Below are 26,580 nucleotides of genomic sequence, written 5' to 3'. Positions count from 1 at the left end.
TCACTGAGCCAACTGGCCAGGGTCTGGTTTGTGGTTTTTGTATTTATTCATTGTGTCTCCATCCCACCAAAATATAAGCTCCATGGGGACAGACAGTTGTGTCTACCTTGTTCATGGCTGTATTCTCAGCATCTAACATTGTAAATATTTGTTGACTGAATTAGTTTTTTGTATAACTAACTGATAGCTTGATAAATAGATACCAAGTAAACCCATAGTTTTTTAATTCAACATTTTATTTTGAGGTAATTATAGATTTAAAATCGCCCTAAACTATAGATTATAAGAAATAATACAGAAAGATCTTACATAGCCTTTACCCATTTCCCCAATGATAACAACTTGCGAAATACAATACAGTAACACAACCAGTATATTGACACTATCTTCCCATCTAGTTCACGTTTCCTCAATTTTATTTGTATTTATTTGTGTGTATTAGTTCTATGCAATTTTACCTCATGTACAGCTTGTGTATCCACCACCACAGTTAAGATACAGAAAACTTCCATCACCAAAGATCCTCTGTGTTGTTCTTTTATTATCACACTGACTTCCCTGATAACCTTTCTACTCCCTCCACTTAATTCCTAACAGCCTTTAATTTGTCTCCAGTTCTATAATGTTATTTCAAGAATATTATGTACATTGCACATTACAATTCACCCACTGAAGGATATCTGTGTTTTATTTATTTATTTATTTTTAGTGAGAGAGAGAGAAAGAGAGACAGGGACAGACTGGAAGGGAGAGAGATTTAGAAACATCAGTTCTTCGTTGTGGCACCTTAGTTGTTCGTTGATTGCTTTCTCATATGTGCCTTGACTGGGAGACTCCAGCAGAGCCACTGACCTCTTGTTCAAACCAGCAACCATGGGGTCATGTCTGTGATCTGTGCTCAAGCTAGTTGAGCCCATGCTCAAGCCAGCAACTTCTGGGTTTCAAACCTGGGTCTTCTGCATCCCCAGCCAATACTCTATCCACTGTGCCACCACCTGGTCAGGCAGGACATCTGTATTTTTAGTTTGGGGCTATTACAAATAATGATTTTATGAGTATTTATGTGCCCTGGCTGGACGGCTCATTGGTCAGAGCGTTGTCCCACAGCTCAGAGGTTGCTGGTTCATTCCCCAGTCAGGGCACACACAGGAACAGCTCGATGTTCCATCTCCCTGTCTCTCTTTCCCTACTTCTCTCTAAAAAGTGTGTGTGTGTGTGTGTGTGTGTGTGTGTGTGTATTTGTGTGCAAGTGTTTGTACACAAATTTTTACTTCTTTGGGGAAATACCCAGGAGTGCCCCTGTTGGGTCATTTGGTAATGACATGTTTTAGTTTAATACAAAACTGTCATATTGTTTGCCAGGTAGACTGTACCATCTTACATGCCCACCAGCAATGTGTTTATATTGTTTTTAGGTGTTCAGATGATAATTTTTTATTTTTTTTTTCATTTTTCTGAAGCTGGAAACAGGGAGAGACAGTCAGACAGACTCCCGCATGCGCCCGACCGGGATCCACCCGGCACGCCCACCAGGGGCGACGCTCTGCCCACCAGGGGGTGATGCTCTGCCCATCCTGGGCGTCGCCATGTTGCGACCAGAGCCACTCTAGCGCCTGAGGCAGAGGCCACAGAGCCATGCCCAGCGCCCGGGCCATCTTTGCTCCAATGGAGCCTTGGCCGCGGGAGGGGAAGAGAGAGACAGAGAGGAAAGCGCGGCGGAGGGGTGGAGAAGCAAATGGGCGCTTCTCCTGTGTGCCCTGGCCTGGAATCGAACCCGGGTCCTCCGCACGCTAGGCCGACGCTCTACCGCTGAGCCAACCAGCCAGGGCCAGATGATAATTTAAGCCAGATCTTGTATACTATGTTCCTGTGCTCCATTTTTACTGTATTTGTGCTTAGGATCCTGAAGGTCAAAAATACATATTAAAAGTGGTTCTGTGTAAAATTTAATTTTTTGAAAATGTATGTTGAGAGAGGGACAGAATAAAAGTGTCAGAGTCCCTAGAATCCTTTTGGTCTGGTTTATCAGCCTTAAGTGTTCGGTGGGCCAGTCACTTCCCTTTCTGAGTCATGGGGTTAAGGATTCCTGCGTTGTCTAACAGAGTCATTGTGAGACCGAAATGAAGAATTGGACCCTAAATAATGCCTAAAGAACCATAAAGCATTGTTCATCAAAATAGGAGTGATGAGTATGATCAGCCACGGGTGCTCATCTGTAACAGAAGCACTACGGTGGGTCTGTGGATATACAGAATGCAAGCCATGGGCACTCCAGATTGTGCCCTCTAGTTCCAGTAGTGCTGATGCTATTCTTTCATTTCTCACACACATTTAAAATTCCATTTTATCAGCCAAAGTGACAAAATTTTGTAAAATGCTGAGTCCTGAATATTATCATAAGCCATTTGATTAAAATTACCTTAAATCCATAATTAGCCCCTACACAGATATTACACTTGTGGAGTAACACTGCCATCTAGTGCTGAGGAGCAAACAATGCTCTCAAACTTCAATGGTATTCCATTTCAGTTTCATAATTTGTGTATTAAAATTCCCTTGGGATTATTTCCCTGCTGGATTTTTTTAAATCTCTTGGTTAATAAAAACACCTACCTTCTTGTGTGCTTAGTTTACTGCCTAGGTAGGAAATCTGAAATAGACGCAGAGCCAGACAAGTAGGAAATTCTCTAAACAGTGAAAGTTGTGGGGAATGGAAGGAACTGTGTAAAACCTGATACTGTATATTGAAGTATGCTGTTGTTCACTGAATTCCATCTCCCAAGGGAAATAGACAAACACTCAATATAAGTGAGGCATTATAAAACTCAGAATCCAGCCCTGGCTGGTTGGATTAGTGCAGTGGTTGGCAAACTCATTAGTCAACAGAGCCAAATATCAACAATACAATGATTGAAATTTCTTTTTGAGAGCCAAGTTTTTTAAACTTAAACTATATAGGTAGGTACATTGTTATTAACTTAATTAGGGTACTCCTAAGCTGGCCAAAGAGCCGCATGTGGCTTGTGAGCTGCAGTTTGCCGACCACTGGCTTAATGGATAGAGCATTAGTCTGGCGTATGGATATCCTCGGTTCGATTCCCAATCAGGACACACTAGAGAAGCGACCATCTGCTTTTCTCTCCCTTCTGCTCTCCGTCTCTCCCTCTTCCTCTCCTCTTCTCTGTCTTCCCCTTCTGCAGCCAGTGGCTCAGCTGGTTCCAGTGTTGGCCCTGGGCACTGAGGATAGCTCAGTTGGTCCAAGTGTGTCGGCCTCAGGTGCTAAAAATAGCTAGGTTGATTTGAGCATCAGCCCCACACAGGTTACTGGGTGGATTCTGTTCAGGGCACATGCCGGAGCCTGTCTCACTATCTCCCCTCTTCTCACTTTGGATGGATGGATGGATGGATGGATAGAACTCAGAATTCAAACTTTAAGCATATTCAGACATGATGGAAGATGTATGATGGCATAAAGAAGGTGGACTATTGTTAGAACCAGGTTAGAATGATTGTGTGGTTGTACTTGGGCATCATCTATAAAATGGCAGTGATAGTAGTACTGCCCGCATCAATTAAATAGAGTAATACAGTTAAGTAGCGCAGGTCATCCCATGTAGTGAGTGTTCTGTCTATGATAACTCTTATTGCCATCACAACTTCATTTATTCCTTCTTATGTGAGATACCTCTGAAACCCTAAAGCTTTCCCACACACCCTACTCCAGAGAAAGTGTTGGTGTCTGTGTCTGCCTGGTCAGAAATTGTAGGGAGGCAGCACTGAGAAATCTGGAAACTTTCTGCTTCTTTGCAGTCCAGGTTCAGGGTTCCGCCATGCAGTTTCATTTCTTTAAGATGGAGTAGATTTTAAGCCATTAGAAATACCTGTTTTTAAGTGTAAGTGTAAAAACATCCCAAATGTAAATGGAGATTCTTTTAATTGTTCAGAAGTTGATTGCTCTTCCACCAAACAGGTAAAAATTGCTCCCTGTATTATGCCATTCTTGAAACCTAAGGTGTATTTTATGGGGAGGCTTCTCCATGTCCTATTGTTTGATTGCTCCTTTTCTTAAAAAAAAATAGCATTTTTACTAGGGAAAGAGTCAAGTTTCTGCAAAATAACCCCAATATGGTCTGTTTTTTAAAGCTGTTATATCTAAATGTTGATTTCTGTATACATAAATGTATATACATAAAATCTACATAATTTACATTAATGAATAAAAATCGTAGTTTTCTAGTACTTTCTTTGCCAAGTATCTTGATCATTTTGTTTTAAACATAATGGTGTCTAAAAAGGAATTAACCCATTGAAAAATGAGCAGAGGACTTGAATAGACATTGCTTCTAATGAGATATACAAATGGCCAGCAAGTTTTGGCAAGAATGAGTAACAATTTGAACCTTCTTGCATTGCCGTTAGTAATGTAAAATAGTGTGGCAGCTGTGGAAAACAATTTGACAGTTCCTCAAAAAGTTAAATGTAGAATCACCATATGATCCAGCAATCCTGTTCCTGGACATTTACCCGCAGAACTAAAACTGGTACTTTTATTCTAATGTTCATAGCAGCATTACTCACTATAGCCAAAAGGTAGAAAGAAACAACCCAAGTGTCAGTCACCAGATTAATGGGTAGACAAGACATGGTATATGCAACCAGTGGAATGTTATTCCACCTTAAAAAGAAGTGAAATTCTGACATGAACAACAGGGATGAACATTGAAAACATGCTACAGGGAATAAACTACTCATAAAAGGACAAATATTGTATGATCAAGCTTATATGAGGTACCTAAAATAGGCAAATTCATAGAAGCAGTAGAATTTTTTAGATTATCAGGGGCTGTGGGTGGGATATGAGGGGAGAAGAAAATCAGGTTATTGGTGCATACAGTTTCTTTTTGAGTTGACAAAAAAGTTCTAGATAACATTGTGAATGTACTGAATATCACTGAATCTTCATTTAAATATGGTTAAAATGGTAACTTTTGTTATGTATATTTTCTCATAATTAGAACTTGGGGGACGGTATCTCTCTGCTCATTAGTAGACTGTTATGATGCCAGGGATCCCAAAGTGAATAAATCACAGTGGCAGCTTAGGAAACAGGACCTATGCATTCTACTACAGTTATGTGGCCTGGACAGAAAGAGAAGTCTGCGTGTGAGAATCATTGTCTATTTTGAATCACATTGAATGAATTTGAAATGTTAGCAGTGAATTTTAGACAAACAGTTGTGTCTTTAATTACTCTTTGTATTATGGAACAACAGGGTGGTCTTTTTTTTTTTAACTGATTTTTACAGAGAAAGGATATGGGGTGGAGGGGAACAAGAAGTATCAACTCATTCAGTTGTTCATTGTTTGCTTGTCCAATTTGCCTTGTCCAGGAAACCCCAGGATTTCTAACCAGAGACCTCAACATTCCTGTGCCACCACAGGCCAGGCTTTTTTTTCTTTTTTACAGAGAGCACCATTGTTGTTCCACTTATTTATGCACTCATTAATTAATCTTGTATGTGCCAAGGATCAAACGCAGAACCTTGGCATATCGGGACAATGCTCTAACCAACTGAGCTACCCAGCCAGTGCCAGGGTGGTTTGTTTATTTATTTATTTTTACAGAGACAGAGAGAGAGAGTCAGAGAGAGGGATAGATAGGGACAGACAGTCAGAAACAGAGAGAGATGAGAAGCATCAATCATCAGTTTTTCATTGTGACACCTTAGTTGTTCATTGATTGATTTTTTTATATGTGCCTTGACCGTGGGCCTTCAGCAGACCGAGTAACCCCTTGCTCAGGCCAGCGACCTTGGGTCCAAGCTGGTGAGCTTTTGCTCAAACCAGATGAGCCCGTGCTCAAGCTGGTGGCCTCAGGGTCTCGAACCTGGGTCCTCCTCATCCCAGTCCAACGCTCTATCCACTGCACCACCACCTGGTCAGGCGCCAGGGTAGTTTATAATAGCAGTCTATAATTCCATCAGGTAGTTTTGTTGTTATTTTACATTATGGGATATGATATTCCAGAGGATTTGATGAATTTTTAATATTCCTACGTTTTATTTGATGTTCCTTAAAATATATCTCCACACAGATTTATCATGATTAATATTAAGACTACATGGTGTTCATACGATAATAGTCAACTTCCATTTACGGCACACTTGTTGGGCACCAGACATACTGAGACTTTTAATTTTCATAACAGCTTTATGAGGTGACTACCACAATTACCCCCATTTTCAAGGTGAGGGAACTAAATTATATAATTTTTTGCTTAAAAGATGGGTATTGGAACCTAGGTATCATTGATTTTAGAACATAAGCTGTACAGTTTTTACAGAAGTAAAAATGTGAGGAAATTAAACCATAAAAAATATTTTGCATTTTTTCACATGCACAGTTTATAATTAGATGTCAGCGCTGCCCTACATGTGAAGTGGGATTCTGACTCTGGAAGAGCCATTCAGGTGCTGGCAAGTGTTGTACAAGATGGTCTTACTTGGTCTCACTACAGCATTACTAGTGGGGGCCTAAACCTGCCATTTGAGAATTCCTTCACTTCAACAAACATCTTGACACACCAATTTGCCAAGATATGTTATGTTAGCTTGTAAATATTAATGGAATTCTATTCATTGAATATTTTGTAAGTAAAATTGTTTGGTATGAAAGCATAGTTCTATACAACTGGAGGGGCTCTGCCTCTTCCTCAGCAGCAGTCACTTGCACTACCACCTCTCAGCCAGCAGCTGGCGCTGTCCTCCCCAGCAGCACGCCCTTCACTGTCCCTGTGTCAACTGCCCTCAGCACTGCCCTCCTTCCCCTGTTGTTTCTCCTTGACAGAGGCGGTCCCAGGCAGTGGTGGCATTCAGCCAATTCGCTCTGGTTCAGCAGAACGGATACCTAGTTTTTTATTGAGTTGGGTGAACTGGTTGTTAAAATGGCACTTGTAATCAGTGTCTTCTCTAAGGTAGGCGCGCCTGGTCAGCCACCCAATGTGGAAATCACAAATTTACATTTCTTACTCTTTTTGTTTGTTTGTTTTTGTATTTTTCCAAAGTGAGAAGCAGGGGCAGGGTGGTGGGGGAGGCAGGCAGACAAGCTCCCCCGCATGCACCCAACCGGGATCCATGGGTGAGGTAGAGGCCATGGAGGCATCCCCAGCGCCTGGGCCAACTTTAATCCATTGGAGCCTTGGCTGCAGGAAGGGAAGAGAGAGACAGAGAGGAAGGAGAGGGGGAGGCATGGAGAAGCAGATGGTCACCTCCCCTGTGGCCCTGACCTGGAATTGAACCTGGGACTTCCACATGCCGGGCTGATGCTCTACCGCTGAGCCAACTGGCCAGGGCCTATTCCTTACTCTTTTTTTAACGTTCATCTGTTTAACAGCATATTCTAAGCACCCGTAGTAATGTTTATTCTGTCCATAGGTGAAAAAAAAATTGCAAGTAAGGACGCCAGTCAAGAAACAGTATGGAAGTATCTTAAATAACAGTTTTATCATTTTTTTGTCAAGTATTATTTAATGTTTTTCATTAATATTTTAAAATTCTTATAATCTAGTTTTGTGTACCACTTTTATTGTTCTTATTTAAGTATTAAATGCATGAAATGATAAACTACCTTTCTGGTATATCTTTTTTAATACTTAAAACAGTCATTAGGGCAGGGAACTGGTTGTTAAATTATTTGAATCCCACCACTGGTCCCAGACCTCTCCCCTGAAAAGCCTGCTGCCAGTGAGCTGCCTCTCCCTTTCCCTCCGCCTCCCCCTCCCCCTCCTCCCCACACCCACACCCACCCATCACAGCACAATGCCCCTGGCAGCTGGCAGACTCAGTAATTATTTTTTAAGTGGATGAAACAGTCATTTTCTAGGGAAAAACTGAGCTCATTTTGCTGTGGAAATGTGATCATACTATAGAACTATCATGATTATACTTCATACGCAATGTACTTTAGGGCCTTTCTAGACTTTCTGAGGCCCTGAAAATTGTGTGTTTCAGCGAATTATTTTTTCTACATACTGTAAACATATCTAAACTTAAGTAGTCTACACACTTTAGAAATAAAACCATAAGTTAAGGCTGCTTATGGTTTCAAAGTACTTGAGTTTGTCTCCCACTAGAATGTAATCTCTGTCAGGGTGGGACACTTTTGTTACTCTCTCTGTATCCCTTGGGCCCAGGTCATAGCAGGACCTGGCACCCTGTGAGCACTCAGTAAATAAAGGTTCAGTGAACAGGCAATGGTGTGTGCAGGTGCAGGAAGGTTCACAAATGGAAGGCATGAACCCTCCTTTAAATCCTGGCAATGGTGTCAGTAAGCCAGATCAGTAAAATATATGTAAGTTTAACATTCTTGGGCTTAAATGCTTTGGCTTTTTTAATGGATTCTGTGATTTGGGGATAGGATGAGGAGTGGCCTGCTATTTTTTTTAAACGATTACACTTATTTTATGGTATTTGAGACCCAGCCCTCAAGTCCAATGCCTAGCTTCTAAGAAGAACAGTGAAGCACTGGCTGGTGGCCCAGTGGATAAAGTATCCCAGAGTGCCAAGGTCACTGGTTCGAACCCTGATCAGGACACATGAAAAGCAATCAGTGGATGCACAACTAAATGGAGCAACGTGTTGATGTGATGGTTTTGTCTCTCTGTCTTTCCCTCCTTCTCTCCCTCTCTCTCACATCAGTGGGTGGGGAGGAGCGGAAGAACAGTGAAAATAATGGTGGGATTTCTTGATCAGCATTTGGTCCTCTGTCTTCAAGTGTTGCTGCTCTACGTGTGTTACAGACATGGGCAGTACGCACAGTTAACTTTGTAATAAGGTCATTGTCCCTTCACCTGATATCAATCATTTTCCCAGAAAAAAAAGTGAGTTCTAACATTATCATCTGGAGTACCTAAAATTTGAATTATATTACTAATGCAGTTCTCTACCCACCAGCTTGGGGGGACTACATGCACCTTAGCCTAATTGCTGGTACATCTTCAGTTTGTTCCTTTTTCTTATTGTCAGATTCCATCTATCCTTGCTTCTGCGAACTGCTTTTGGTTGATGAAAGAGTAGTTACACTGGTTTGCAAGAGATTCCTTTCATTAGGTGGTTTGATTTGTTTTTCAGTCTGCTCCATCTGGCCACAAGCATCTGACAGTGGAAGAATTATTTGGAACCTCTTTGCCAAAGGAACAGCCAACAGTTGTGGGTCTGGATTCGGAAGAAGTAGAGAAGCTTCCCGGAGATGCCTCTCAGAAAGAACCCAGCTCATTCCTACCATTTTCCTTTGAGCAGTCAGAAAACCTGGGTGTGCATCCTGCTGTCCACCACCCAGTCCAGCCTGAAGTCACCGCCCCAGTGCTCATCACTCCTGCCTCCATCTCACAGTCCAGTGAAAAGCAGGCCCCAAGCTTTGTGATCCCATTGCACCCTGGGCTTAGTCCCACTCTACCAGCAGAAGCTCCTACTGCACAGGTTCCCCCCAGCTTACCTCGAAACACCACCATGATGCAGGCGGTGAAGACCACACCTAGACAGAGGTCTCCACTCCTGAGTCAGCCAGTCCCTGAGCTGAGCCATGCCAGTCTGACTGCCAGCCAGAGCCCCTTCAGGGCCCCACTGAGCATGACAAACACTACTGGCACACCCCTCCCAGGCGTTGACCTTCTCCAGAAACTCAGGTTGACCCCACAGCATGACCAAATACAGACACAGTCGCTTGGGAAGGGTGTGATGGCACCCAGCTTTTCTCCAGCATCCGGCCAGCTGGCCACACCTGAGAGCTTCATAGAGCCTCCCTCTAAGACAGCAGGAGCGAGAGCCTCCACTGCCCTGAGCAACATGGTGCTTGCTCCCCTTCAGGTACTGACATGAGGGTGGGTGCTGTGCTGGAGTGGGATGAAGCTGGGAAGACCAGTGATGTTGACTGACATCAGATGGTCATTTTAAGGAGACAGCTATTGGCCCTAGCCAGGTGGCTCAATGGATAAAGTGTTGTCCTAGCATGCCAAGGTCATGTGTTTGATCCTCAGTCAGGTCATGTATGAGAGGCAATCAGTGAGTGCACAGCTAAGTGGAACGAGTTAATGCTTCTCTCTCTTTCCCTTCCTCTATGTCCCTCTCCCTTCCCCCTTTCTCCCTGTCTCCCACTCTGTACCTCTCTTTCTCCCTGAAATCAATGGAAAAAAATTTTTAAAAAAGACAATTATGGAATATGTCAGGTTTGAAGAAAGGGGAGGTCAGAAGCTCTCTAATGAATAACCAAATAATTGGCAAATGGTGTAACACAATTCTGTATCCCAAAATTATTTCAACTGAAAAAAGCTAAGATGCTGTATTTGTGTTTTCCTACCAGGCTTTGCATTTTAGGGTTTTTTATTTGTGCCTGATAGTTCCAGAAGTCCTTGTTTGACTCAGGACTACTCAGATCCAAATTATCCCAAGCTCCATCCACTTCCCGGTTCCCTCAGTGCTCACCGAGTGCCTTGTGCCGAGCACACCGGCTGCCCTAAGAGCATCCCAGGTGTGGACATCTGAGATCAAGTGCAGCTTCCTAGTGAGACTGATGGTCAGCCGAGAGCTGGAGGCTCAGTAAGAGTTTACCCGACCTTACCTGGCAGTGTGGAACATGTTTGAGGCAAGGAGAAAGGCATATGCAGAAGTCTGGGGGTGAGAAGACATTTTCTGACCTCAATTGTAGCATGACTGGATCCACTGTAGAAAAAACTTGGAATGGGTATTATTGGCTGATGAGCAAGACTGTAAATTGTTACAGAGTAAGAGGTTTGTCCTCAGAATCCTGGAGACTCTTTCAAGGGCTTGGAGGAAAGGGTGGAATGTTGGAAAAGGAGAAGACAAGTCGGATGACCCATCAGGGAGGAGTCTGGTAGTCACCCCAGCATGAGCTAGTGGGGGCCAGAATATGGGAACGTGGACAAGTGGATTTGTTTAAAAAGTATGATTGGTGGGACTTTATGGTAGATTGGGAGTGGGGTGATGATCAGACCTCAGTGATGCTCTTATGACACATAGTATGCCTGGCACGAGGCAGATGCTGGTAAGGACTGAGAGTTGGAAACTGAATATAAGATTGGTGAGTTGCAAGATCATAGAACTAGAAGGGGGTAGAATTTGTATTGGTTACTTTTCAAGATTTTAGTCATGTGCTCTTCAGTAATAACCCCCAAATTTAACATTTTACCAGTAATATTGTGTAAAAGAGTCCATCATAAATATTATTTCTTAGTTAATAGTTTTATTTTTTTGTTTGTTTTGGTTTTTGGTTGTTGTTGTTTTTTTAGTGAAGAAGGGAGGCAGAGACAGACTCTCACATGTGCCCTGACCAGGATCCACCCATCAAGCCCACCAGTGGGTGATGCTCTGCCCATCTGGGCCCTTGCTCCATTGTAACCAGAGCCATTTTTTAGCACCTGAGGTGGAGACCATGGAGCCATCCTCAGCACCTGGGGCCAACTTGCTCTAACCGAGCCATGACTGCAGGTGGGAAGGAGAAGAAAGAGAGAAGCGAGAGGGGGAGGAGTGGAGAAGCAGATGGTTGGTTCTCCTGTGTACCCTGACTGGGAAGCTAACCTGGGACTTTCACACACACAGCCAACACTTCTGTCACTGAGCCAACTGGCCAGGGTCGTTTTACTCTTTTTGAAAGAGGAAATTCAGTATCTTGGTTATATTATTATTATTATTATTATTATTATTATTTGAGAGCAGGGGAGGCAGAAAGACAAACTCATATGCGCCCAGACTGGTATCCACCCAGCAAGCACCCTATCAGGCAATGCTCTCTGTCCATCTGGGGTGTTGTTCCATTGCTCAGCAACTAAGCTATTTTTAGTGCCTGAGGTGGAGGCCACAGAGCCATCCTCAGAGCCCAGGGCCAACTCACTTGCACCAGTTGAGCCATGGCTATGGGGGGGGGGGGGCACTGGAGAAGCAGATGGTCCCTTCTGACCAGGAATCAAATCTAGGATATCCACATACTGGGCCGATGCTCTACTAATTGAGCCAACTGGCCAGGGCCTTGGTTACATTATTAAATTGTCACTGCTCCATTTCTGTTGAGGTTTTCTGCAGTACAAGGAGGAGAGCGAGTGTCTTATTTAATAGTTAGGTCTTATGTCCTAAAATGCGCCTGCTGCTACTGTTCCTGTTGCTCTGGAAGTGCAGTGTTGGTCTTGATGGCCTCCCCTCCAGATTTGACCTCTGGGAGAGCACCCCACCTTCCAGCATGCCCCTCTCCAGGGGAGCTTACACATGTGTGCATTTTCACTTACATGACAGTATCGAATGTCTGGACCTAGGGCTTTATCGAGTCCTGTTGTATTTGCTTTACAAAAGTTCTTTCTCTCCCAGTGAATGAGGACAAAATATAGCGTGTTTGCCCTGTAGGTGTGACTTTGAATGAAGGCTGTTTAGTGCCACCTGTCCAAAGTTTAAATTACCTCATCAAGAAGTATGCTGTCAGGATCTTGTATCTCTGCAACTCTCAACAGCAAAAATAGGCTTGGACTGTGTCTAGCTCTTATAAGAAACACGGGTTTCAGCTTTTCCTTAGAGATACTGGAAAGGCTTTGCGCATATCTCCTTGGGGAACCGAAGGGACCAGGATCTGTCCTGAAGCTCTTATCTTGCAGCTGAATCATCACTTACACTGTTACAAGTTCCTGTCAGCCTCTTCCCTCAGGAAACTAGGAAATGGTTAATGTCTAAACCAGGGGTCCCCAAACTACGGCCCACAGGCTGCATACGGCCCCCTAAGGCCATTTATCCGGCCCCTGCCACACTTCTGGAAGGGGCATCTCTTTCATTGGTGGTCAGTGAGAGGAGTACAGGATGCGGATACTTCGCGGCGCCGCCACATACAGTACTGCTTCCCGTGATGCGGGACGCACGCATCACGGCTCCAGAAGCGCGTTATACCATTTGTTATGGCTAGCAGTGACAAATATGGAACCGGACATTGACCATCTCATTAGCCAAAAGCAGGCCCATAGTTCCCACTGAAATACTGGTTAGTTTGTTGATTTAAATTTACTTGTTCTTTATTTTAAATATTGTATTCCCATTTTGTTTTTTTACTTTAAAATAAGATATGTGCAGTGTTCATAGTTTTTGGGTTTTTTTGTTTTTGTTTTTTTCTTTTCATTTTTTGTTTTTTTTCTGAAGCTGGAAACAGGAAGAGACAGTCAGACAGACTCCCGCATGCGCCCGACCGGGATCCACCCGGCACGCCCAACAGGGGCGATGCTCTGCCCACCAGGGGGTGATGCTCTGCCCATCCTGGGCGTCGCCATGTTGCGACCAGAGCCACTCTAGCGCCTGAGGCAGAGGCCACAGAGCCATGCCCAGCGCCCGGGCCATCTTTGCTCCAGTGGAGCCTTGGCTGCGGGAGGGGAAGAGAGAGACAGAGAGGAAAGCGCGGCGGAGGGGTGGAGAAGCAAATGGGCACTTCTCCTGTGTGCCCTGGCCGGGAATCGAACCCGGGTCCTCCGCACGCTAGGCTGACGCTCTACCGCTGAGCCAACTGGCCAGGGCCCATAGTTTTTTTTATAGTCCGGCCCTCCAATGGTCTGAGGGACAGTGAACTGACCCCCTGTGTAAAAAGTTTGGGGACCCCTGGTCAAAACTGTTGCTAACTTACATTTTCCCCAAGCAGCTAGGAAATCTTAATTGAAACATGCTACATCTGTTCATCTTTATTTTTTTAAACATTGCAGTCTATGCAGCAAAACCAGGATCCAGAAATTTTTGCCCAGCCAAAGGTGTTATCCAGTGCCATCCCGGTAAGGACTCCCATTTTCTGAGCAACACACCATGATTCATAAAGTTCTACTGGGTTGAAGTAAAACATTGTACTTGAGTGAAAAGTTTTCACTTTTTTTTTTTTTTTCTTTTTTTTTTGTATTTTTCTGAAGCTGGAAAGCAGCTGGCCTGGGTGCTGGGGATGGCTCCTTGGCCTCTGCCCCAGGCGCTAGAGTGGCTCTGGTCGCAGCAGAGCAATGCCTCGGATGGGCAGAGCATTGCCCCCTGGGCGTGCGGGGCGCCTCTCCTGTGTGCCCTGGCCGGGAATCGAACTCAGGACTTCCGCATGCCAGGCCGATGCTCTACCACTGAGCCAACCGGCCAGGGCCAAGTTTTCACTTTTTTTTTTTTTCCTGTATTTTTCTGAAGCCGGAAACGGGGAGAGACAGACTCCCGCATGCGCCGGACCGGGATCCACCCGGCACGCCCACCAGGGGGCAACACTCTGCCCACCAGGGGGTGATGCTCTGCCCCTCCGGGGCGTCGCTCTGTCGCGACCAGAGCCACTCTAGCGCCTGGGGCAGAGGCCAAGGAGCCATCCCCAGCGCCCGGGCCATCTTTGCTCCAATGGAGCCTCAGCTGCGGAGGAGAAGAGAGAGACAGAGAGGAAGGAGAGGGGGAGGGGTGGAGAAGCAAATGGGCGCTTCTCCTGTGTGCCCTGGCCGGGAATCAAACCCGGGACTTCTGCACGCCAGGCCGACGCTCTACCACTGAGCCAACCGGCCAGGGCTCAAGTTTTCACTTTTAAGCCTAGAACCTGTTATAGATTCTCCCTCCTAGGCCAGGCTCTCCCTGCTCCCTCTACAGAATTCATTATCATGACCTCTAAAGACCATGAGTCATCTCTCTGTATGGATGTGTCTTCCCTGACTGTGGGTACAAGAATAGGGTCAGCCACAGGATGGACATCACTCCGTATTTGTGAATGGGTGACTGCTGAGAGCACGTCAGTCTGGTTCTCTAAATAGGAAATATTCTTTGCTTTGTAAGAGCTGTAATGTCCCAGTTAACAGAGGGCAACATCACTACCTGCTACAGTGTTCTCATTGGCTTCCCATTGCTCTGACAACAGCCTCCCAGGCCTGCATGTTCTGTCCCTTGTTTGTCCTCCCCTGCCCAATTTTTTAAAATGTGTCCCCAGTTCTGGCCAAGTAGCTCAGTTGGCTGGAGCATCGTCCCAATGCACAAAGGTTGCCACTTCAATCCCCAGTCAGGACACATACAGAAGTAGATCAGTGTGTCTGTCTCTCTAAAATCATTCAATAAATTTTTTTAAAATTTATCCTTACTCTCTTCATCACCTATCAACCTTGAAATGCAGGGTTAAATTCTTTCAATTCCCAAAATTTTACATACCCCTTTTTCTTTGCACTTCTCAAGTCTCAGATTTTAAACTGAAGGCAGTTTCTAACTGGTCTTGTCAACTGGTCTTTTCTGTAGCTCGTCCTGCCGCATGGTGATTGGCGGGAGCTGTCAGCTTAGAGCTGCACAAAGGAAACAAGCTGAGTGGCTCAGTCACCAAAACTGTGGCAGGCTTTTTAGCTATCTATACATGAGGAGGGTGACAGGTAGAGAAAGAAGTGTAGATCTCTTGTTGATAATATCAAATGTGAGAATTATTTAAAATATTGATTATTAAAAATATATATTAATTATTGCTTATTTAGTGTGTTCAGATAGCCATTGGTAGCCTAGAAGCACATATAAATGTAGGAAGGAAGTAGATGTTAGTTTTAATTTTAAGAAATTTACCTTTGGTACCTGCAAATGTATAGTAAATATATTGAACACTACAGAAGAAATTAATGCTTATGTAACTGGGGTTTTTTGTTGTTGTTTTTGTGTCTTTTTTTTTTTACAAGAGAGACAGAAGAACAGATAGGGACAGACAGAAAGGAAGAGAAATGAGAAACATCAGTTCTTCGTTGTATCACCCTAGTTGTTCATTTATTGCTTTCTCATATGTGCCTTGACTGGGGGACTACAGTAGAGCAAGTGACCCCTTGCTTACACCAGGGACCTTGGGCTCAAGCCAGCCTCCACGGAGTCATGTCTATGAGCCCACACTCAAGCTGGCGACCTTGGGATTCAAACCTGGGTCCTCTGCGTCCCAGGCTGATGCTCTATTCACTGCGCTACCGCCTGGTCAGGCTTTTAATTCTCTTTATTGAAGTAAAATTTATATAGAAAAAAAAGAAGATATTTATGAGTTTTGACAAAATGTTTATCTATTTTAAGTAAGCCCACACATTCATAATATGTAACTTTTCCATCACCCAGAAAGTTCCCTTATGTCCTCTTCCAGTCATTTCCTTGCCCCCCACCCCCATATAAAGGCTTTACATTTTAATTTATCATTGGATTATTGTGCATAGTATGCTGGTTATTTATCACATCCCCCTTCTGTGATGGTTAGACTTGGGTTTCCATAATAACTCCACAGCATTCTTATCACAAAAATGGGCTCTTCATGCTTTAGCTAACGAGCTCCTTAACCAGACATGAAATGCTCAAGTGCTTCTGAATGCATATCTGGCTCCAAATAGTCAGGTTGGGCTCTACCTAGTCTCCCACTGCTTACCAGCTTATCAGGTGTTTCCTGCTTTGGGCCTGGCTACTGACTTCTGCTCTTGGTACAAAATGACCATTGTTCCCCTGTAGGTTGCAGGTCCCCCACTGGTTACTGCAACAACCGCGGCAGTGTCTTCAGTCCTGCTGTCCCCAAGTGTTTTCCAGCAAACAGTTACAAGGGCCACAGACCTAGAGAGGAAAGGCAGCTCCCCTTCTCCTCTAACTATTGGAGCATCAGAAAATCAGCGAAAGCCTTCCATTATTCTCAGCAAGTCTCAGCTCCAGGATACATTAATACACCTAATAAAGGTATGTAGGATATCGATTTAGTCTTTGAGTTTTCATTCTTTAATTTTAAAAATAATTATAACTTAGAAATTAGGTCATAAAGTAAATTCAGGACTAGCTGGAAGTAATGTTTCTCTATTCCTGAGCCTATATTCCTGCTGAAAAAAATACCTGAGCAAATTCCAGAATATTAATCATGGTTGTTTCTGGATGGTGGGATTCTTTGAGTAACTAGTTATACAACTCATTTATACAGCTTTTTTCCTAGGCTGATATCAAGGACGTGAGTTCTAATGAGGTAACTGCAGTATTGCTCTCTATTCCAGAATGACTCCAGCTTTCTTAGTACACTTCATGAAGTCTACTTGCAGGTTCTGAACAAGAACAAAGACAACCACAACCTATGACTGGAGCAGAAATCAGTCTGAAGACAGAATGTCAACCTCAGAAACAAATAGGCCTCATCATGGGAACTTCTAACCAGAACATTGAGTTTTGAGAATCCTGAAATTGAGCCGATGAGAAAGAAACTCATTCCTTAAGAATGTTTTTCAAGTGACGTTCTCAGTGATAATGGAGGTTTCACTGTGAAGCATCACCAGCAGTTCTTTGTTTTGACAAAAAAAATAGTGATCTTTGTGTTAAGTTGTGTGGGTGTTTTCATGAGCTGTAAGCCAGTATGTAAAATAGGAGTCTGATTTTGAGCTGCTTTCACTTTGAAGGTCTTCAGGAAGAAATGTCACCAGCCTTGTGGCAGTCAGAAGTCAGCCCAGCCCGTGCCCCTTCCCTCCCATCCTCCTTAGAAACTTGAGCATTAGGCTGATAGTCACCTTCTCAACAGAGCAGAGTAGAAGTCAGCTCGGTGCAGCGTAGCTTTGACTTGTAAGGATCAGAGTTTAAATTGGCAAGTTGGGACTGATTTATTCAAGTGAAGTATATTTTATATGAAGTTCTGAAGATTGTGTTTTGTTTTTAAGTGTCCTCAGTGCTGACACACAGCAGGCTCCCAGGGTCCTGTCAGCCTTGTGGTGGTGTAGGGGCAGGCATGTCACACCTTTGAAGCAAAGGCTGGGGCTAGTAAAGCTCATTCTATCAGAAATCACTTTCAGTTAAACTCTCCAGCGGTTTTGATAATGTTGCGTTTGTGTGTGAAGCAAAGCGTTATTTTCCTTTTCTGTGTCATTGTTGATTGTTTTCCATAACACTTTGACAAAGGACCAGTGGACCAATCTAACAAAGCCATTTTGGTTCCATTCCTCAAGTCTACTGAGAATAATTTTGAAGCTATGCAGAAAAGGGAGCTGTTACTCACACTGCCCTTACTTTATTGTAGTATATGCAGTTAAAACAGTGAAATTCAGAACTTTACCTAGTATTCCTAGGCTGTGAGTACTTCTGCAGCCCAAAGTGAAAATAATGTAAAGATGCTTTGTTATGCTGCTATTAATCTACCATGATTTCTATTTATTCTTTTATGGCATGTAATGGTGATTAGTAATATTTTAATGTAGGTTTTGATTTATTTCAGCAATAGTAATTTTAAGATATTCTTTGAATGAAAGTGTCTTTGTTTCTATGATACAGGTCATTTTGTAGTATTTAACCAATTAAGATGCACTGCTTACTTTTCTGAGCACTATTTAATGATTGGGTAAAAACCCAAGTGGCTCAGCCAGCTAGCGTAAGGATTAGCTGTGAATAATGCTGACAGATTATGTGGTTCCTCGGGAACAATCATTTAAGCTTTAATGGTAACTCAATCATAAGTCCGTAGATGCTTTTCTTTCTAGCTGAGATTTTAGAAAATTACTTGTGAATTACTTGTTTTAGTTTGGTCTTAGTTCTTTTAGCATACAAAAAAATGGTTTGATTGGCTTTTGTTAATCTAAACATGCTTCCTGGGCAACTTTTCTCAATTTAGTGTCTTTTCTTGCATCTACCTGGTTATTTGTGAATTGTGCAAAAGTCAGGAAACCTCATAAGTTTTCACACTTAATTAGAAATCATTTGTTTTCAGCGATAGTGTGTTAATTCAGCAACCAAAAATGAATTGCTCGTGTATCACAGGGAAAGTTATAGTTAGGTACGGGGAGTTACTGACACCAGGAGGTGGTGTCCAGGGAGCCATGTGACTGTTCTCAGAAAACCGTGGCACCCATGGTTGGATTACACCCCAAGTGTACTCTCAGTGGGCTTTGTAACAGAAGAATCAGGATTCTTGTTATGATGGACATTTGAATTGAAATGATTTGAGCATGTACATTATTAGGAGAGTTAAGGGAGAATAACCTTAAGAGGGTCTGTAATCAAAGCTGTTCATTTTCACCCTTTAATCCAAGGGAATAAATATGATAGATGGTAAAGAGAACCTGTGATAAGGTTTCCTTAATGTTAAAGTAAAATTTTAAGTGCCCAAGTCATGGAGACTTGAAAAGGTATGCCTGTTTCAACTCCCAAATTTATATATTTCAAAGCATTTGTTTAAAGTTCTGAAGCCAGAAATTCACTATCATGATTACCAGAAAATGTAGGCCAGAACAAGTTCCCAGAAAAGGCAGGCCAAGCCTGGATAGCTGCAGTTGGATGACCCTGACCCAAAAGTCACAGTTCAGTTGCCTTATTCCTCTTTCAGGCTCACTGTCCAGAACCTCATGCTAGCTTGGGTTGCATGTTTACATTGCTACAGTGTCTTTACTGGAACCTTAGTTGAATCATAATGGACATGAATATAAAGAAGCTTCTTGCTAGGTTTTGCAGAACTCCAGGTGACCTGCTTTTTGGCCGCCCAGTCTATCTGTGCACCCACCCACCCTGACCCCAGAGGGATGGGTGCCACTCTTCCGTTGTAGTTAATATGATGTCTTTGAATGGACTCAGTACCGCCCACATGACCTTGTTCCTGTAAGGCAGAAGCTCCTTCTCACTGCACATCTCTCCTAAGATGTGTAAGGTGTGACTTTGAATCCTAGGTTTTCAAATGACTGTCAGTGTCAGGAGAAGCATTTCATGCTGTCTGTACATGAATGTCCACAGCTTTCCTCCTAAGGCTTTTGGGTCACTATTGCAGAATGGTGTTTTAAGGGCCTGAGTTCTCTGCCAGAGGATGCACAGACTTAGTTTAGGATCTGTGTGACCCAGTTTTGCATGTCAATCATTTGTTCTTTTCCTGCCTATTTTTTCTTGTAAAAATTATAAACCCCATCAAATCTTCTGCTAGGTAAGTCTTTTTAAACAATGCAGCTTTATTGCTTTCCTCCCCAAAGAATGTAGTTTGAAATTTTTTCATTTTGGTAGTAGAGGCCATAACTGCCATTGTATTACTAATAATGCAACATGAAATTGAAGGTGCCTAAATTGCTTAAAAAAAGAACAAAATCCGCCATCATACTGTAACTCTGGGCAAACTGTAGGAACAGAGAAATGAGGGGCACAGGCACGAGTGGCCCACCTGTGTGAGTGAAGACAAGGAATCACAGGGACCTGTGTCCTGCATTCTCACGCGTTTGCTGCTGGGCGTGTGTTACTTTCTTACCTATCTTTGGTTTTCTTTGCTTCTATTCAAAGTACCTTGTGCCCTGTGTTTTCAGGTGTCTAAAATGTTAAGAACTGCACCAAGTAAAGCAACTAACACTGGGCTTTTTAAAAGCTGTGCTTGAGAACATTTCCCTGAGTGCACAGCAGCCTCAAGGAGCCTGTTTTTCAGCAAGAGAGATGTGTGCAATGTTTCACTTGGTTTTGTATTTGATTTGATATCTGCATTAAAAGCTAAGATGCAATATCGTTCACTTAGAGTGGGGAAAAATGCAAGATTGTGTTTCCCTTTTATCTGAGGGATTCCTTAAATGCGTTTTTAAAATATGTATTCCAGATGGTTTTTAATCTGTATTACTGCTTTGGCCATGTGGCTGTCATGAATTTCAGTGTCCCAGAGTCTCAGCTCCCTGAAGTGTGGGGATGGGAAGCTCTGGAATTACAGCGAGATTTATGTTCTGTGAGCACAATACTGCATCGTTAACATTTTGAATGGTATGAATTTTATACCATCTGTGTATGTTTGCAAATATTAAGTTATTACATGTTTTGAAATGAGCATTTTTCATCCTAAATTTTATATGTTTGCAAATATATTTTTTTAATAAAAGTTCAAAACCAAGTTTTAGTACCTAATAAGTTTTAGTTGTGTTTTTATTTAACTTATAAAAATAGATTCTCTTGAATGAGTTGCTCTACTTTTCCAGAGCTTACTACTCATAAGATGGGGTCAGAGGAGAGAACCGAACTGACGGAACCCTGGTCCACCTGTTTCCAGCCAGTTCTGGGCAGCTGGGTCACAGGCCACACAGATTCTTAGGTCTGAACCCTTAGATGAGTGGGCAGCTACAGAATCTCACCACCTCTTCTGGGTTTCCTCAGGTGGAGGACACAGTTCTAATCACTGCCAAAATCACAGTTATTAGGGGACTTCACAGTCTGGGTCATTGCTCAAATTCATTCCATTCACGTGTCCTGAGCTGTCATTGTGTGCCACACCCCGGGGATGATAAGGCAGGAAAGGGACTGAGGAAGGTAAAATGTGGTCATTACAGGAAATAGAGAAAAGTTTGAAGAAAAAAAAGAATGGGTTGCCTGACCAGGCGGTGGCACAGTGGATAGAGCGTTGGACTGGGACGCGGAGGACCCAGGTCACCGGCTTGACCGCGGACTCATCTGGTTTGAGCAAAGCTCACCAGCTGGAGCCCAAGGTCACTGGCTCGAGCAAGGGGTCACTTAGTCTGCTGTAGCCACCCGATCAAGGCACATATGAGAAAGCAATCAGTGAACATCTAAGGTGCTGCAAGGAAGAATTGATGCTTCTCATCTCTCCCTGTCTGTCTATCACTCTCTGTCTCTGTCAAAAAAAAAAAAAAAAAAGAATGGGTTAATCACATACCACCTAATAATTGTTAACATTCTTAATATATTTCCAAACAAAATTCTCCCTAAAATGTTTGCTATACCTGCCTGCATTCTTAGAGCAGAGGAGATGCTAACTCTTGCTTTATGACTATTTATATACACACACACCAGTCATTAATGTTGCATGCTCGTTCAACAGTTAAGGATTGCTATCTTATTATTTTCTTGATCTGCACAATAACCCCTTTTAAGGAGGACGAAGTTGAAACAGTGACTGAGGTATGTGCCAAAGGCTGCTTATTAAGCCAGTTGTGGGCCAAGGACCTGAAGCCAAGCAGACCAGAGAGCTGGTCTAGAATTCCTTTCTTGACTCTGTTGCCTCCATGATCGGTTATTCTAGATTGCTTTTTATAGTTTCTTAGGTCACTCATTACCACTATTTATTAAAAGCTAGAATGGTCAGCTCACCTTTTCATCTGTCGTGATTTAGGAAACCAGGTAACTAAGTTCGTTGGATTTTTGTGAAAACTTAGGATCAGTGGGTACTGAATAAGCTGTAGAGGATAGGGTTTAGGTTTCTGGGTTTCTAATGACATTTTCACTTACTATGGATCCTGGTTCATAGATTAAATGTTGCTAAAAACCTGATGTTTAAGTAAGGAAACTGAATAAGAAATTACTGAGGCTTCTGGGGAAGTGTTTTGTCTTAGAAAACTATTGGGAACCAGCCTGTCTCTCCTAAATAAGCTAGAAATTGGATCATGGGGTGGTCATGGAGGGAAGCCCACCTTTAGACAAAGCCAGGTCCCTGGAAGGCAAAGGGAAGAGTAGAAAGAAGTGGTCACTCAAACCCTGAAGCTCGGCCACATTTCCACCTTTCAGAGAGTGCACATCAGGTTACTTACTGTGTGCAAAGTGATGAGGTCTAACAGGTTTCTAAAGAGCTGAAATCGCCTGACCTGTGGTTGTGCAGTGGATAAAGCGTCGACCTGGAATGCTAAGGTCGCCGGTTCAAAACCCCAGACTTGCCCAGGTAAGGCACATATGGGAAGCTACTACTAAGAGTTGATGCTTCCCACTTACCCCCCCCCCATATCTATCTCTTTCTCTCTCTCTCTCTCTCTCTCTCTCTAAAATTAAAAAAAAAAAAAAAAAAACTTAAAAAACTGAGATCAAGCCAAGATTCTAAACCTCTTAGAATTTGCTAAATGGAATTAGATAAGAAGACAGCTGCCACACTCACGCAGAACCCATGGTGAACCTGGGCTGTCCAAGCTGGCAGGAAGGTAGGGCTCTGAGCCACAGGGCAGTCTTACCCACATCTCTTCAGGTTATCCAGGTAACTTAGCTAAAAGTAAAGATGACTAGTAAGGGATTTAACCAATAGAAGTAGAATGGCTTGAAAGGAAGTAACAAAAGTCCATGTAACAGTCATATTATGTTCAACAAACATTTCTTTCAGATGAGTTTAAATTTGAAATTAATTATAAAAGTAATCATAACTGACATTTGTCAAGTGCTGCATGCTTTGTGTTCATTTTTTAAATGTCTTTTTTAGAGAAAGTGAAAAGGGTAGAGAGAGAAGCATTGATTTTTGTTCCACTTATCTATGCATTCCTTGGTTGTTTTAGTAGTGGCCTGACTGGGGGATCGAACCCACAACCTTGGTGTATCAGGATGACACTCTCAGGCGCTGGCTGTAGTTAGAATGATGTCATCCCATCAGTCTGAAAAGGGTCCCAGAATATGAAGCCAGGGAAGCAGCCACAGTTCACAGGGACTATTTTCTTACCAGGTCCCTATCACTCCAGAAAGATGGGTCAGGTGCTGAGTCCCCACAAAGCTCTAGAAAGTACCCTCATATACCACCCCCATTTTCTTTTTTCTTTAAAAATTTTTTTTTTTTAATTTATTGATTTGAGAGAGAGATTGAGATACAGGAACATCAATCTGTTCCTGTATGTGCCCTGACCAGTGATCGAACTGGCAACCTCCATGCTTTAGGACAATGCTGTCTAACCAACTGAGCAGCCAGCCAGAGCAACCCCCCATTTTCTATGGAGTCTCGGAGTGTTGGCAACAGTGCCCTGAAGCAAATACAAAACACATTTTGCTACCCAAGCCCCATTTTGCTGTTTCTATCTCATGTGTTCCTGCCCCCAGAGATTGCCCCTCCTTGACTTCTCCCAGGCAGGGTTCTTTCCCCAGTAGAACTGGCTGACATCCTCTCCTTGTCCTCAGAGATTCCCTGACTTCTGTCTGACCCCTACCCCGCACCAGACCCCAGTGCTAGAAAGAGGACTCTAGCACTGTGTGCAGGCAATGGCCCCCTTTACCACGTGGTCAGCACCAGGGCCTCCACTCCAGCATGAACCTCACCCCCTTTTTAATTTATTTTATTTTTTTATTTATTCATTTTTATTAGAGAGAGAGAGAGGAAAGAGAACAGAGGGAGGAGCAGGAAGCATCAACTCCCATATGTGCCTTGACCAGGCAAGCCCGGGGTTTCGAACCAGCGACCTCAGCATCCCAGGTCGATGCTTTACCCAGTGCGCCACCACAGGTCAGGCTCACCCCCTTTTTAAACAAATATTTTGTAATTCCACCTTTACTATCCCGACATGGACTTCTTAAAGAATGTGACCTATGCCTGCGAGCACACAATTCTAAAATAACATCCTAAGTGTAATATAAAGGAGAAATTTTAAAGCAATCTATAATGAAATGCTCCATATTAAATAAACACCTAACAAAAATAATGAAATATATAAACACTTGGCACAATGACAGAAGTTTTCAAAACACCCCAGTAGAGAAACCCTGGTCTTCACTCCAATACTTGTTCTCACTATAACCAAAAGATGGTTCTGTCCCACAAAGGGCCAATCTAGGGCCCAATGCTCCTGGGAGTCAGCTCCCCCACACACACACTCCATGGCCCACCCCAGCGCTCAGCACTCATTACCCTGACTCAAGGGGCTCCCATCCAGAAGGAGACTGCAGGGCTGTTTGCATTCCAGCCCAATACTCAGGACTTTGGAGTCCTAATTGATGAGTCCATGCGCTGACTGGAAGCTCAGCCCCTTTGATCACCCAGCGCTCCCCAAGTGAGTCCCAGTGAGAGGGCAAAGCAAGGTGGGCTGGCGGGCGGAAGGAGACACACACAGGTGCTGGTGGCAGAAGGAGACACCCAGGGCAGGAGGTAGGTGTAGACCCAGCACGCCGTTGCTGCTTTCCAATTCAGTGTTTTAAATTTTGAAATGAGTTTATTGTCTCAATCCTCCTTACCCATGCCAGCCTGACACAGTCCTCATCTGACCCATGGGGCTGGGGGTGGCAGCTCTTCTGTCCTAGACACTATGCTTGACATCAAGTCTGCACACACGTGCACACATGCACACCCACACACACATGGGCTGCTAGCATTAGATGGTCCCTCTGTGGGGATCCGGGACCCCTTGAGCCCCTTTGTATCCACAGGGTGGCACACAGTAGAGGTGCATGTCACTATTTGTGGAATAGAGTGAATCTCACCATCAGGCCCAGCTGGGAAACACTTACTGTTACCTCGTTGTTCAGATGAGGGAATTGGCAATTGAGTAACTTGCCCAAAGGCAGTCAGTTCAAGTTCACCCAGGTAGAGCTCAGCAGAGGCAACAGTTGAACTAGACTTGTTCAGACCACCTCCTTCTGGGCTTGTGGAATATGGAGAAAGCATCTAGGTCCCTGGAGAATTTTGAAGAGCATTTTGAAATGACAGCAGTATTGCTCTCTGTGACAGGGCAATTGAGTGGTTAAGGGTTTGCTTCACCTATTGTGAAGATTCCCGCCTGACCAGGCAGTGGCGCAGTGGATAGAGCATCGGACTGGGATGCGGAGGACCCAGGTTCGAGACCCTGAGGTCGCCAGCTTGAGCACGGGCTTGTCTGGTTTGAGCAAAGCTCAAGGGGTTACTCGGTCTGCTGAAGGCCCATGGTCAAGGCACATATGAGAAAGCAATCAATGAACAACTAAGATGTTGCAACGAAAAACTGATCATTGATGCTTCTCATCTCTCTCTCTGTTCCTGTCTGTCTGTCCTTATCTGTCTCTCTCTCTGACTCTCTGTCTCTGTAAAAAATTAAAAAAAAGATTCCCAATTACCCCTCGCAGGTGTGCCTCTTGGAGGGCTTTCTCAGCCCCAGACCAGCAGAGGGCAAGGGAGGCTCAGAGGCACCCTGCCAGGACACTGGCCAGCAGAGGGCAAGGGAGGCTCAGAGGCACCCTGCCAGGACACTGGCCAAGCAGAGAAACAGCGGCCCAGGGCAGGAGGTTGCTGCCTTTCCAATTCAGTGTTTTAAAATTTGAAATGGGTTTATTGTCTCAATCCTCCTTACCCATGCCAGCCTGACACAGGTATAGTTTTTTTGCAGGAATACTATTATTTCAAAACTTGCTGTCATGATCACCTCCACCTTGGAGCCTTCCCTGACCTACTGCTCAGCAGGCAATTCTTTTGTACAGACAGCCCCTGCCAGCCTGTGACCTGTGACCTCCTCGGAGCCAAGAACCCTAACAGGAGTCTCCTTCCCGAGCCCTTAGTACAACTCAGCACATGAACTCTGATAAATGCAACAAAGAATGAATGGATGAGTGAATCGAAGGGTCAATGATGGCAAAATCATTTCCCTGTCCTGACTGGGTGACCAGCAACAGCAGCACCTTTCTGGTTCACACAGTAGCACCTACTCTAAGTCACCAGAACAGAAGGTGGATACCCTGGCTAATCCTGGGGGTGAGGTGGGGAGAGAGACAGTAAGAGCCATTGTGTTTGGAAGGCAACTAACCTGGGTTTGGGACTTCAGGTACCTCCTCACTAATCCTCCTGCCTATAAATGGCTTTGCTTTGTTTTTCCCAGGAGAAGCTGTGGTGAGGATGGTGCAACAAATAGCCCCTCCACATGCCTTCCTCCAGAGCACTTTAGTCCTACCCTCAGTAACTGTTCCCTCTCAGCTATTTAACAAC

At 43.8% G+C, this 26,580-nt stretch overlaps 1 protein-coding gene across 4 annotated transcripts in view; it reads left to right on the top strand.

The window, feature by feature from the left end:
- DCP1A (decapping mRNA 1A) overlaps positions 1 to 20,839 on the top strand; it is a 57,598-nt gene extending 36,759 nt beyond the window's left edge. For 3 of the 4 annotated variants that reach the window (XM_066244862.1, XM_066244864.1, XM_066244865.1), the window contains 4 exons: positions 9,129 to 9,863; positions 13,736 to 13,801; positions 16,482 to 16,700; positions 17,006 to 20,839. In XM_066244862.1, coding sequence (XP_066100959.1) covers positions 9,129 to 9,863; positions 13,736 to 13,801; positions 16,482 to 16,700; positions 17,006 to 17,086 — 1,101 coding nt within the window. In that variant the 3' untranslated portion in view covers positions 17,087 to 20,839. The remainder of the gene's footprint in view (positions 1 to 9,128; positions 9,864 to 13,735; positions 13,802 to 16,481; positions 16,701 to 17,005) is intronic. The other variant, XM_066244863.1, reaches the window with a different exon arrangement.
- Positions 20,840 to 26,580: the final 5,741 nt, after the last annotated feature.

This window comes from Saccopteryx bilineata, chromosome 10 (genome assembly GCF_036850765.1).
Source record: "Saccopteryx bilineata isolate mSacBil1 chromosome 10, mSacBil1_pri_phased_curated, whole genome shotgun sequence".
NCBI classification, from domain to species: Eukaryota; Metazoa; Chordata; class Mammalia; order Chiroptera; family Emballonuridae; genus Saccopteryx; species Saccopteryx bilineata.
This window is presented reverse-complemented; position numbering and strand designations above follow the sequence as displayed.